Genomic DNA, 15,343 nt, shown 5'->3' on the forward strand with positions numbered 1-15,343 from the left:
AACACCAAATTGATGTATGAGATCCCCTTGTTTGTGGAAGAAGAGACCAATCTCCAAGCAAAGATTTGACTACTTCTCAAAGCCTATAAAAATATACATAGTCTAACCCACTTTAGATTTAAATTGCGAAAATATTACATACTCTACCACTTTCTAGATTTGGAACTATAACATTATAGGAGGAAACACATGTAAATTAATCATTAAATCCACTAAAAATACATAATTAATGCTAATTTAATTTTAGTAATTAAAATCCATTTTCAACCTTAATTAGATTCAATAACTTATTTTTATTTTCATTGAAATCCTAATGACTTTACTCACTTGGGGCTTGAGATTTCCAGAACGGGTTTCGTACACATTTACTTCCCACCATCATAAGTGGAGGCCAAACACAAGAAACGCATTGGGGACATTGGAAATCGATGCAGAATTTGGGGAATCATCGAAGTGGTTTCAAAGTTTCCAGATCGATTCAAAATTCAGTCAATCATGGATATGGTCAGACAATAAAGGGATCCTTATCTTCCACGATAAGGAGGTGATCCTGCGACTCAAGAATCCTGGAAATTATAATAACCAGTGAAAAGTTATGCATTAATGACATTGATATTTAACGCATAACGAACCAGATCCAGTTCAGCAAGTGTAAACAGAAACAGATACTTCCGCTCCCGAGGTCCACCTTCTTAGCTTTTCACAATTGACTTTGAACAACTAACTTCCATTGGATAATTTAAAATTCCCTTAAAACCTTTACCAACTGCCAGGAAGCCCGTGGTAAATGGAAATACACGTACACTGCCCCTGTTTTGCCGCCCTGGTTTTCCCCTGCTTCCCCCAAAACCACGGAACCATTACTTTTTCGTACGCAATATCTAGGCTCCTGGAGCCATTATTTATAAGTAGAATGTTTTCGCTCTGTCCGGTCGTTCCCAATTTCCATGTTCCTGCAGCTGTGCCCCATGATTCCAGATTCCCTTGTAAAGTTTGTTTTTGGTGCGGTGACACTGCTAGGATTGATTTTAAAACAAACCAACGAGCAACAGCAACACAAGTTGCAGTTCTGCCTGCTGATCCTGTTGCTTGCATTTCATGAGGATTTCAAAGATATTTGGAAGCGGAGAAACTTTGAAAGACTAGCAGTGCAGATGAGCAATAGTAATGTAGTGCAGATCCTCTACGAGCTTTGCAAGGAAACTTTCTCTGCTGGGGAAGCTCGTGAACTTGAACCTTCACAGGAGGCCATTCAGAGATTAAGGTCTCTTTTGGGTAATTCCTGCTCCTTAATTTTTCTGGCTTAATTTGTATTTTTTTGTTTCAGATCAGAACTAGAATGGTAATTATTTTGCACCGTAGCTTGGGAGAGCCAGGTGTCGTGTAGGTGTAAGTTGTAACTATCTTGTGATGTCAGGAATTGTTTTCAGACAGCAGAAAATCTCCTATTTTAAATGGGGTTTCAACTTAATTCACAGGGAAGTAAAGCAGATCGATGCTAATTTATTAATACTCTCTTTGAACTATTCAAATTTAAATTGGGTAAGCACAGGGATTCAAATTTAAATTAGGTAAGCACAGGGATTTAAGTTTTAACTGTGTGATGTGTGTTTGCAAGTATTCGAATTTAAGCTTTTGTGATCCATAATTTATTTGCTTTTGTGATCCATAATTTATTAATTCATGAAAATTTTCGGAATTTTTTTTTTTTGGAGAAAATCACATAGAGAATATTTGATCTTAGAACCAGCCAATATAGTTCATCTTCAAGACAAATCTTGTTCGTGTACATATATTAGACAGTCTTATAGCTACTATGTAGAAAATCTCTGTATATTTGAACCTGAATAAGTTAAATGTTCTTCTCTATTTTGGGAGAGATTCCGGTGTATATGCAGGTGAGTGATGCTTATAAACTGAAGTAACATGAGTAAGTTTTCATTGGGGTTTGTTTTGATTGTTCACATAAGCGAAATTAACATTCATAAGTTCGCATTTGGATTTGATTTGATTCAGAATTTATGAACTCAGAAAGTAAATTAGCATCAATGAATTTGCATTTGGGTTTGCTCTGATTGTTCTCATAACGAAATTAGCATTCAGAAGTCTTGCGTTTGGATTTGATTTGATTCTGAACTTATCAACTTAGAAAGTAAATTAGCATCAATGAGTTTGCATTTGGGTTTGTTATGATTGTTCTCATAAGCGAATTAGCTTTCAGAAGTTTAAGTTTGGATTTGATTTGATTTTGAACTCATGAACTCAGAAACTAAATTAGCATCAATGAATTTGCATTTGGGTTTTTTAAATTGTTCTCATTAAGGAAATTAGCATTCAGAAAATTGCGTTTGGACTTGATTCTGAACTCATGAACTCAGAAACTAAATTAGCATCAATGAATTTGCATTTGGGTTTGTTGTGATTGTTCTCATAAGCGAATATAGTTTTCGGAAGTTTGCGTTTGGATTTGATTTGATTTGATTCTGAACTCATGAACTCAGAAACGAAATCAGCATCAATGAATTTGCATTTGGGTTAGTTCTGATTGTTCTCATAAGCGAAATTAGCATTCAGAAGTTCGCATGTGGATTTGATGTGATTCTGAACTTGTAAACTGAATTAGCATCAATGAATTTTCATTTGGGTTTGTTTTGATTCTAAACTTGTTAACTCAGACTAAATTAGCATCACTGAATTTGCACTTGGGTTTCTTTGGATTCTAAACTCATGAACTCAGACTAAATTAGCATCATTGAATTTGCACTTGGGTTTCTTTGGATTCTAAACTCATGAACTCAGACTAAATTAGCATCAATGAATTTGCATTTGGGTTTGTTTCCATTCGAAACTCGTGAACTCAGAAACTAAATTAGCATCGATGAATTTGCGTTGGGGTTTGCTTAGATTCAAAATTCATGAACACAGAAAGTAAGTTACCATCAAAGTATTTGCGTCTGGGTTTGTTTCGATTCTAAACTCATGAACTCTTGAGACTAAATTAGCATCGATGAATTAGCATTTGTGTTTGTTTTGATCGTTCTGATAAACGAAATTAGCATTCAGAAGTTCGCATTTGGATTTGATGTGATTCTGAACTTGTAAACTAAATTACTATCAGTGAATTTCCCTTTGAGTTTGTTTTGATTCTTCTGGTAACGGAACTATTAGCATTTGGGTTTGTTTTGATTGTTCTCATAAACGAAATTAGCATTTGGGTTTGTTTTGATTGTTCTCGTAAACGAAATTAGCATTCAGAAGTTTGCATTGGATTTGATGTGATTCTGAACTTGTAAATTAAATTATTATAACTTGTAGAAGTAGAGTTTGAATCGTATTTTTGATGGTGGAAATGGATTCAGCACCATCAAAAATGTCTAAGACACCTAAAATGTTGAGATTTGCAAAAATCCTGGCCAGATTTTCTATAAATATGACTGGAATTTCCATGACTTTCTGGGCAACTCCTCCGCTTCGTTAGACTAAGCGAATTATTATCCGTGAATTTCCCTTTGGGTTTGTTTTGATTCTTCTGGTAACGGAACTATTAGCATTTGGGTTTGTTTTGATTGTTCTGAGAAATGAAATTAGCATTCAGAAGTTTGCATATGATGTGATACTGAGCTCATAAACTAAATTATTGTCAGTGAATTTCCATTTGGGTTTGTTTGGATTCTTCTGATGACGGAACTAGCAGCAATAAATTTGCATCTGGGTTTATGTTGGTTCTTCTCATCACTAAATTAGCATGAGCGAGTTTCATTTGGATTTGTTTTGATTCTGAACTCAGTTTCTGAATTAGCATCAATAAAGTTCCGTTTGGGTTCGTTTCGCTTCTTCTCGTAAACTAAATTAGCATCAAGAAGTTTGCATTTGCGTTTGTTTTGATTCTTCTGATAAACTAAATTGGGATCACTGAGTTTGTATTAGGGTTTGTTTTGATTCTTCTCCAGGGTTAAATTGGCTTCATCACTGAATTCATATGCCACTGTAATTAATTATTTGAGGATGAAAAAGCAATGGTTATTTTATACATTGTGATTTTGAGGATGAAAAGGCAATGGTTATTTTATACATTGTACTTTAAGCACATGCCAAATTATTTGGTAATTGGTTAGTTTATATTACCGAAATTATATGTCGCTGTAATTATTTGAGGTTGAAAAGAAATAATTTCTGTATATTTCTTACAAGAAACTATACTATGAACTTGAACTAACTATAGGATGAAGATGAATTAATGCCTGATTTTAATGTAAAAAGCTTTATGTAGTGAACTTTCATGGGAAGATAGAAGTTTGCAACCTAAAGAGGAGGACTGGGATGCTCTTTGGTTGGCTACAGGGTACTGCAATGTTTTTGCTTGGGGATAAATAGAAAATTGGAATGAGATTCAAGGAATAAAATATTCTAATGTTGGGGCTATGCATTGAAATTGTATTGCAGATACAGTAAAACCCATAGACCTGGGACTTGATGAGGCTGCAATAGAGGAAATAGAGCAGCATGCCAGTAGGTCCTTTTACAGACGAGTGATAAGGCGAAGAGTACCCAGGCGTTCAGGAACAGGGGATCGATGGGCTACGTCTGTCACATATGTCCACACTCCGCCTGTCACATACTTCCACATTTATCAATGTGACAGCTTTTCTGTGAATATTTCAACCATATCATGTTGTTTTTCAATTTTAGTTAGTCATATTTTCGTATTGACAACAGTAGAATGTATTCGAAAAAATTTATGTAATATTTGTTTATAAATTTTTTACTATCCTTCTCGGCTTTAAATATATTTTAAGGCCAACTCATGGATTTCTCTGCTTGAGCAGATGGGGATATTTTGTCTGCCAAAATCAGCCGTGATTCCACTCCACGATCACTGTGGCATGACTGTCCTCAGCAAACTTCTGTATGGGTCGATGCACGTCACGGCCTATGATTGGCTTGAACCCGTGACAGACAGGGACCTGATTTCTGAGCATGAAAATTCTCGCCCACCAGGCCGACCAGGATGTAAGTTGGACTGTGATTTAAGTACTGATTCTTCACATTTATATACTGGCAGCTTGTTGTACCAACAATGAAATATTCACAGATATCCTGCTGTTATGCATTTCTGTATCTACAGTGAGACTAGCAGAGTTGAAGTCGCACGCTATTTTAGAAGCTCCATGTGAGACCTCTGTATTATATCCAACAACAGGGGGCAATATACATTCATTCACAGCAGTAACGTCCTGTGCAGTGTTGGATATACTGACTCCGCCTTATAGAGATGATCCATCATACTACCGTCCTTATAATGGTAAGTTGTTGTATTGATTTGTGGATTTTGAAATATTCTTTAAATTAAATGGACAAGAGTCCAGTTAAGTTAATTATTTAATATTGTTTTTCATTTTGGATTTTGGAAGATGTCAACTATTTAACTTTGCTCTGTATATCAGATTTTAGGATAATATTCCGAAATCTGCAAAGATGAACCTCACTTTTTTTTCTCTTCCAAGATAAGAATGGGCCTGTTTTTTTCTTGTTTTCTAGTGCTTTAAATTACTGTAGAAACTGGTTTATCTGAGTGTATTTTTGCCTGGACATTTGATTTGACAGGGAGAGAAAACAAAAGAGATGTCGATGATGGAAGCAGTGTGTGGCTGGAAGAGGTGGAAAAGCCAGATAACTTCATCCTTAGACTTCGACCATATCCAGGCCCTGTCATTATTGATACTTGACGAAGTTATGCTCTGTAGTTATATTTTTCTAAGTTTAGGTAAATTCTTGGTCACACCCAATTTTGCCCGGGTGCTCTGTAAATCAATTTTGATAGTCAGTGAATTGCTTCTGGGCTTTGGTAGTTCGTCCCTTTGGTTCCAGTTTGATTGTTGCTGGGATTGAGCTCCTGCTTGGGCTTGGCCTCTGTGCAAGATTGTCGACCGATTCTAAACAAACAAAATGTTTCATTGACCTTTTGCTTTTTTTATTGTTTTTTCGGATTCGAAGGATAAAATGCAATTCAATACAAGTTTTTTGTGTTCCCTGGAATTTCTGACAAAGGATCGTGAATGTGTGTAACCTTCTGTACTCACCAGACAGGTTGATCTCTATGAGGGCAGGAATTTCATAAATTAAAATGTTAACTGATATAAACAAAATTGGGAAATAACATGTGATTCATTCCATCGAAAATATTAGTATGGAGATTAATGTGGAACCTGTGTGACATGTATGTGAATGAAATTGAGATTTTGGTATTTCTTTATAAAATAAAATAATAATAAATATTTTATTTAATTGAAATTTAAACTTATAAAATGGTTTAAAGTTTATGATTTTATGAATTCATTAAGATTATATATTTTTAAAAGAAAGTAATTCCATTAAAGGTAGTATTTGGAATGGTCAGAAGGGAAATTGATTTCATTTTAACACGGCTTTTATAGTCAGAGTTATATTTTAAAGTGTTTATGTTTAGGTGTGTGTTATATTTTAAATGGTATTATTTATTTTTTAATAATATTAATGTATGAGTTTTTATTTGCAAGAATAAATTTTTATTTGTAAATTAAGATTATATGTTTTTAAAAAGTAAATAATTTCATTAATGTAGTATTTGGAATGGTCACAATGGAAATTAGCTTCATTGTATATGCCTGCACAGTACAGCGGTTGGAGCGGTTGGAGCAGTCGGCTTTCTCGCACCCCCACCGCGTTCAATTCTCTATGTTGTCGCGCTGCGTTTGCAGCTTATTATGTAACATTGTGTTTGTATATCGGGTTGATGGAGATTGATGTGACATGTATATATTGTAAATAATGTACACTTGGGCCTAATAGAGCTTCTACAGGGGACTAGCCCCCCATTTTTTAAAAAATAGTATGTAATTAAACATAGTATTTATAATCATCCAGGGATATTTAAAGTGCTTATGTTTGGGTGTGTGTTATATTTTAAATGGTGTAGCTTTCTTTGAATAATGTTAATGCATGAACATAGTATTTGGAATGGTCACAAAGGAAATTAGCTTTAATGTATAGTATGTAATTTAACATTGTCTTTATAATCATCCAGTTATATTTTAAAGTGATTATGTTTGGGTGTGTGTTATATTTTAAATGGTGAAGTTTTTCTTGAATAATGTTAATGCATGAATTTTTATTTGCCATGATGACTTTGTATTTGCAAATATTAGTTAATTATTTGGAATAATATTTAAAAGTGTTTTTGGTTGAATGTGTGCTGTTTTAAATGTTTTGGATTTTCTCTTGAATAATGTTAATGTATGAGCTCACATTTGCAAATAACACTTAGTGATGGTTATTCTCATTGTCATTTGATAAGTGGAGTTAGCATGGATTTTGCAATCTTTAATTTTTTTATTAAATCATTAAAAATATGTATTAAAAATATTTAAACACAACTTATAAAGCACTCTTATTATGAGGTCTTACTCACTGCCCATCTTAGGGGTAGGTGTGGTGCATTTAGTGGTTATGGTGAATAAACACATGTCGCACAAGTATGAGAGTGTCTCAATTATGGATTCCACTAGTCACATTTGTTTATATATATATATATATATATGGATTTAGCTTTCACGGATTCCCCTAGTCACATTTGTTTTTTTTTTTGTTATATATGGATTTAGCTTTCACATTTTAAAGGTAAAACATTTTCAAACTTTACAAGTTAAGTTTATGTATCTTCAAAATATAAAACATTTTAATTATGATAATGATGGTTATATTTGGTTTGTTTTAGAATTGTATTTATGTACTCAATAAATTTCAGGGAAGGGTTATTAGAGTTAAAAGATTAGGAAAGTCTATATTGTAATAAATATTTTGAATTGTGATTTAATGTGGATGTAAAATGCTTTTTATGTTCAACCCTTTTAGTGCCACTAAGATGATAAATTCTTCCTATCCACATTGTTTTAGGAATTGTCCATTAGTTATTTTGCCATAGAATTGGTGATAATTTGCCTTCATATTAAGAATGTTGATTTTGTTATTTAAGATTAGTCAAAACAAAAAAAATACTTTTATTAATACTTTTAATATTCTAAATTAAGGTTAACCCATACTTAAAGAATTAAAAAATTAAAATAATAACAAAGAATATAATGCTAACTCCAACATTTTTTCTCCTATCTAACTTTGCGCAAAGAATAACATAAATTATGTTTGGGAGTAACTCTTGGTAAATATGTTTATTTACCCAAAATAAAAGATTGTTTGAAGATGTTGTATCATAGACTTGAATTTGAAAACTCAACCCTATAAGTTTTAGGGTTAGTAAATGCTAGTAAGAAATTTTTTAATTAGTGATAATTTTTTATAAGTAAAAAATCTTGTTACCCATATTTACTAATCCTAAAATTTATGTGAACTCTTGCTTAATATACATATGAACTTATATAGTTAGAAATTGTTTCGATCCTAGTTTCCGATTGGAATGGATGGATTGGGATGTTGATAAGATTATGCTACATTTCCAGTAGCATTCTGGTAATGTTGAAGTAAGAAGTTTCAAATTCAATTTAGGGACAAGGAAACTTCAAACTATTTATAAACATATTTACCAAGACTTGCTACCCACTATAATTTATGCTATTCTTTGTACAAATTTAGGTAAGGAGTAAAAATATAAATACATAGATTTATTTTTAAGAGGATCATGTTATTCATTTCTTTGCTTGAAAAATCAAATTATTCCCAAAATGCTCTTGTAAACTTGGAGTAATTAACATACAATTTGTGTTAATTAATATAGGCATTGTCTAATGAGGCCACAATCACAAGTTTGCTAGTATGGCGGTTGGAATCCGACAAAACTTTGTTCAAGAAATCTAATTGTGGGAGTGTTTAAATATTTTTTATGGATTCAACACCATCGAGAACCCTGAGGTACCCAAAATTTTGAAGCTTGACAAATGTAACATGGATTTTCAAAAATTTCCACTAGATTTTCTCAAAATAATGTTAGAATTTATATTGTTTTATACGCAATGAGAAAAATCATCACTAATTATTATTTTGGAAAACAATAGAAATCTTGTGTAGAAATTAATAGAAATTTGCTACTACTGGTTAATTTCAACTAAGAACAAGAGATTACAAATTTCCTCTACAATACTGCAGAATGGAAATCACAGTTTAGAAACACATGCAATCATGTAACCATCAAAACCACAAAAACACAATGATTTTACAAGGGAACCCAACTGGGAAAAGCCCCTCCATTGTTTTTCATCAATCAGATGAGAATGAGAAACTATTACAATGTCTTGCTTCAATCTTGAAGCACACCATGCAGTGTAATCATGTTCTCTTGTTGATTGTCCTTCTTTGCCGAACACTTAGCATTACGCATTATAAATGGTAGAGATACGAAGAAAGATATTAAAATCCAGTGCATTTCTCCTTCTAAGTCAGAATATATATTTTTGCGAACTTTTTCCTTGAAGGAAGATGTTCTAGCACAAACCTCGGCAATAAGCTGTTCCGATTCCACATATTGATCATTCTGAACCAAAAGCAAACTTTGTGGTGGAATGTGTTAGCCTCCTATACCAATAGGGTATCATTTTTCATGATTGACAATGGAAGGGCCAAAAATGTTCATCATTGATGATACAAAGGTTCCATTTTTGTGAAAGAAACAGACAGTTAAAAAATGTAAATAGGGTATGCCTTAAAAGAATAAGCAAAAGGCAAGAAAATGAACTGGTCAGAAAAAATAATGGAAATGAACCCCAAACAAAGACCATGAAAGTGGCTAGCCAAAATGCCACTGCTATCTTGATGGATGACCCAACAGTTCAAGCTGGGCCATGCCATGTTTTAAATTGCCTATTCTAGACTAGAGAGAGAATACCTGCTCAAACAGTTCAAGCTTGGCAGATAACTAGTTGGATAGAGAAAGGAAGGAGCCCAACTGCTTAATCTGGGCCCTTGGAAGACATAAGGGTAGATTTAGATAGGAGGGCAGCAAAAAGAAAAGAGGATTATCAGGGTTTGCAAGACTAAGTGCACCCATCAAAGAGAAGAAAGAATGTTAGGCATATTAGGCAGGGTAGGCAGTTGGAGGTTGCAGAAAATAAGATCTAAACACATGATATATGGAAAAACATATCTTATCTCATCAATAAGAGAAGGACCAGAACAATGGTCCATATGGCAAACTACAAAACCATCTCTAACTTCCCCCATTCCCTTCAAAAGCTTTCTTACTAACATGCCCTAGAGGACTGTAGGATCTGCCTAAACAGTCCTCCTTGCATTTCTCCTTTGTGAAATTCATGACAAGTTGTGACCTTCTTCTCCGAAAAGAAGCCACATTTCTTGTCTAAAATCATTTCTCACTCTCATCTGCTTCTAAATCTAAGTTTACTCCTTAAACTTAGCTCTCTGTTCCTCTTTCACATCCCAAATTCATATTAACTTCTAAACTTACTATATAGCTCCCTAAGTCCCCCCCTTCCCCTTACTATTATAGCATTTTATGCAAAAACCCAAAAAATATGTAAATATTCCCCCCCCCCCCCCCCCCCCTAGCATTATAGCTAAGTAACATTATCATGGGAGACATTAGTCCATCTGGGACTATAGTCAACCCTTACCCAGGAATTAATCTAACCCCTGGTTAAATTAATAACCTAAAAACCACCATTCACCCGAAAGCCCTTGCAAAATAGTCACCCCCGCAGTTAAACCCAATGTTTAAATATTTTTATTGAACCCTGTCGCATTAACCCGCATCTATTTGAAACCCCCAAAACCCACCAGGACCAAAGTTTAAACCCACAGCAATGAAATATTATTTAAATATTGGGCGGGTCCCACCCCAAACCTGCACGCCGCGTCGGAGCGCCCGCCAACCGTCGATCTCCCGCCGCGCCTGATCCAACGGTGGGCAGGTGATCTGGGCCACGGATGTGTTGACATTTAATGTCCGGGGAGCGGGCGGTTTTGCCCCCGTACACGGGCCACGTGTCGGCAGCCGGGGTTGTTTGGAGCCCTCCCCCCGAAACCACCTTCCCCCAAAGGCGGTGCGGGGAAACCGGAAACCGCCTCCCGCAAACCGCCACCCCCGTTACGTCAGCCCCTCGTCACTGTGACGTCACACCCGAGGCCCCCGCCACTGCGCCACGTCGCCCTCCACGCTGTCTTTGCGCCCCCACTTTATGCCACCGTGTCCCGCCACGCTGTCATCCCAGTCAGCATCCACGTCACCGTCCGTACCCGGGGCCCGCTGATGACGTCATGCTGACGTCATCGCGGGAAAGCGCCAAAAGCCATATGCGCCAAATTTATCGTTAAAAACACGGAAATGGACCGTTTTTGGGTCATTTTCATTGGAAAGTTCGAGTGCGCTGTTCTGCTCGTTTATGCCAAATTGCCTCCATATTTCGAATTTAAACGATTCGGACGCCACCACCTGCAAATTCAACGACATTCTTCGCCCGTCGATCAACCCGGCAGCCCTCGGCGCTAATTTATCCAGGTATTTTGCCAAAACCAACCCGTTTGCCGTGTTCTTCCCATTCTCTGCAAATTTGCCACTGAATTACCTAAGGAACTCCCAAATTAGTGGTGTTGGCTTGTTAATGATTAGCCTAAAAAGATCTAAAAGCACCCTCTGTTTAAATTTCACTGTTGCACAGTCGATTCTTGGGCTTAAAATTCGACTCACCATTCCACCTGCCCGGCATTGTTCCCTTTTGCCGAAATTTTGATTCAAAAGCCTCATTATACCAACTTGTAGTCTCTCTCTCCTCAGCAGTTAACCTTACTGTCCATAAATCCTGAGAATTCCCCAGAGAAGACCAGAGTCAAGTCAACTCCTCCAAGTTGCTCCTTCCAAAAGGCAAATTTGGCCCCATCTACATTCATTCTGCCACCTCACTTCTAAAGCCTCATAAGCCATCATATTCAGATTGTTACACCAGAAAGCTGCACTCTATAGTCAAAGACCTGAGAATTTTACAAATGGCTACACCATCAGCTCTTAGTATCATTCCTATGAATCCACCAAACAAGGAGCTTGAGGCCATGCCTCTTGCTGACAGAGATTACCTCATCCAAGACCTTGTGGCTGACAGGAACCATTTACAGACCTTTCGCCAATTGAGAGACAGCTATTTGAGCAACAATGACACATATGGGATATGGGAGTCCAATCTGCCTTACTATTTCCTTCCATCTGTTAATATTTTTCCAGAAATCATCCGCTTATGTGCTGAGAATTATGATCCAACTCAGAGAACTGTCAAGTCTCCATCTGGGAGCATACTCTTCCACATCAATCCTGACTCCATCAACCAAATGCTCAACTTCAAGCAAACTCAGCTGCTGTTTCCCTTCTCCATGAACTATTTACTGGATGCAGGCGCCAAACTTTCCACTGCTGACATTGAGAAGGTCGCCAAGACATTCATGAGGGCAGACCGCCAGCCTACATGGCCACCTCCTTTCTTGTATGTCCATTTCATTGATGTAGGCAAGCTCCTAGTTGACATGATCTCCTATGTGTTGGGCTACAAAACCAGTGAGCACATTGATGAGACAGTGCTGGTATTATTAGCTGCTTACAGCCCAGGCCAGCCTCCTGCTTACAAATATAACTTTGCCAAGTTTATAGCCAACAAAATACATGACCAACTCTTGAAAGTGGATAGGGAGGGTGTGTTCAAATATTCATCATATATCTACCACTTGTTCATGTATTATCAGTTTGAGGTTTTTCAATGCCCCATCAAGAAACTAGATTCTAGGGGAGAGAGGAGGTCTGTCATTTTCTGGTCCTCAGTTTTCCACCAAGTCCAAGATTCACCATATTCCTACTGTGAATTTATTGACCAATTTGTTTACCCGGTCTCTTGCCTATTAATGAGATCCCCTCCTCCCAGACTGTCATTTGAAATCCAGAAAACTTTGCAGCTGTCCAAGAACTATAAAATAGGTGATTGGTACCTATACCAAAACCATACAGTCATCAGAATTTATGGCTGTGAGCTCTGTCCATATAGGCTCCCAAGATATGTACCGATGAGAATGTTCGCCTTGGAATACTATAGGCAACTCATTAACTCTGACCTCACCCACTTTCATAGTGCCAAGAAGAAAGCCCATCTCAAGTTCAAAGACCATATGGGCCCCTTTATCATGAATAAGAAAGAGGGTTGGCAAGAGGCTGACCAAATTCTCAGAGATAAATACAAACTAAAGAGAAGCTTCTGGTGGGTCCCTTATGACCCCGAAGGCTTCATCAGTGCTAGAAGAGTCAAATACAGGCTGCTAGGGTATGAGCATTGTAAATATCCACAAATTGAGCAGTATACCAACCAAGATGAATGGTTGCAAGGCACATTAATTGAGGAACTAACTCAAGAAGAAATAATGGAAAGAAATGTCAAGGATTTAGAAAAAACTCTTGACTTAGATTCTATGCAGCAGGTAACTTCAAGCAGCCGCATCCAATTGGAGAAGGTACCTCCACGGCTGTAACCGCACCAGTCACCCAGGGGCCATCTACATCAGCATCAGGTACAGAAAAAGGCAAGGGGATAATGGGTGCAGAAAAAGAAGTAGTGACAGAAAAACTTGCCTCCTCAATTCGGCAGCAGCAAGAGCAAACTCCTCCACCACAAACAGAGGCACCAACAGTGCCTGCCTTACAGACCCCTGCACATGAGGAAAGGGGCAAGAAACGGGACCGAGAGGAGTCCACACCTGCTAGTGGATCCGCTCAGCAACCCGAAGCCAAAAGGCAAAGGGTTGATTCTCCGGTCATAGAAGAAATCAGCGAGGAGATCCTTGAGAGCCCAAGGAAAGAAAGAGAGGACAGCCAGCAGACAGCCACAAGCTCTTTTCAACAAGAGCAAAGAGGACAGCATGGCATGGAGGTGTCTTCCTCCACCCAGCAAAGCAAGAAGCCATCCAGCACCAAGGCCTCCTTCAAAGAAATTAAGGCACAAAATGAGCTGCTGAAAAAGCAGATATATGAACAATTTCTCAAGGCAACACCTGCCAAACAAGAAAGGTTGATGGCAGCATATGACATCAAAGAGGAAAAGATGATCCTCACCCATTTTCAACCCAAGGTACAGCAGCCTCAGTCAGCTGCGGATTTTGTTAAAACAAAATTGGAGGTCATGGCAAAAGACATTCACCCCATGGATCAGATAGAACTGCATAAGCAAACAGGGGAAATGGTCTATGCCACACTGGTAGACAGGGCCACAATGGCCCATGAATTAAAAGAATCTCTGAAGAACACCAATACTCAGCTGGACTTGGAGAGAATGTCCTCCATGGCCAAAGACAACAGAATCAAAACACTGGAGGACATTATTGTGGACCTAGGACATGATCCTAAGGATCCTAAGGGTGTGAGGGCCCTTATGAAGAAAAAAGACGATGGCATTGCTACGTTGAAGAAGAAACTAAAATTGCTTCCTACTGAGCAACCTCAAACAGGTGAATTGCAGAAAGAAAAGGAAGCTGAGGATCAATTGGACCTAATAATGCAGCTGAATCAAAGAGTGATTGATCTGGAAGGGGAGCTAGAAAAGGCACTCCAAGACAAACAGGGAGAATCAACCTCCCAACCTCCTCAGACCCCTGCAACGGCTACAACAACAACAGATGCGGCAGCAACAACAACAACAGCTCCTGAGTCTAGTTTAAACATGGACGAATTGACAAAAGTTATCAAAGAGCTGGAGCTTCAGGCGACAGAGATCAAACAAGCCAAGGAGAAATTGGCAGAGCTGGAAGCTAAGTATGACAAGTCCAAAATGACAGTAGCAGAGCAGACCAGAGAGATTAAGGCCCTGAAGGACAAAATAAAGGCCTTAGAGAAGGAACTAAAATTAGAAAATACTCTGGCAGAGATAAAAAGGATTTTGTGGGCCCGGATTGACCACTCCCTTACCAGACAGTGGAAGTCGATCAAAACAGTGCATGAACAGATGGAATTAATAGGCCAAGCACAAGTTGAAAGCCAGAAGGCTAGAACAACACTAGGGAATAGGCCTGAGCAGGCCAACAGGATGATACCTTTTCTCAACAATCAGACCAAGGAGGAGCTGGCAGCCCTAAACATCATCAACAGAATAGATGCTGTCCTCACAGTTAAAAAGGTGTTGACCCTCAGAAATTTTGTGCAAATTGTGGAGAGAAAATGTCATGAAATGCAGGCTGAGGTGGATGACTACAAGCTTAAAATGGGAGCATTGCAAGACAAAGGATTGCCCAGCCTATTGACCGGCACAGGAAGACTGCTCACCCGTGAGCAATATGCCACTAGGATGACAAATTTTATTGAAAATCAGATCACAGCATC

The 15,343-nt window shown here is 37.5% G+C and overlaps 1 protein-coding gene across 1 annotated transcript; it reads left to right on the forward strand.

Annotated features, from left to right (window-relative positions):
* The first annotated feature begins 848 nt into the window (after positions 1-848).
* On the forward strand, positions 849-6,036 carry LOC149266910 (plant cysteine oxidase 4-like). Its single transcript, XM_089431192.1, has 5 exons — positions 849-1,275; positions 4,444-4,649; positions 4,827-5,010; positions 5,126-5,302; positions 5,605-6,036. Exons 1-5 carry the CDS (start codon positions 948-950, stop codon positions 5,724-5,726), a joined length of 1,017 nt encoding a protein of 338 aa, XP_089287318.1. The 5' UTR covers positions 849-947; the 3' UTR covers positions 5,727-6,036.
* The last annotated feature ends 9,307 nt before the right edge of the window (positions 6,037-15,343 follow it).

The sequence above is a fragment of the Pinus tabuliformis genome, chromosome 6 (assembly GCF_031772625.1).
Source record: "Pinus tabuliformis cultivar Carrire ecotype Pingquan chromosome 6, CPIR1, whole genome shotgun sequence".
Taxonomy (NCBI): Eukaryota; Viridiplantae; Streptophyta; class Pinopsida; order Pinales; family Pinaceae; genus Pinus; species Pinus tabuliformis.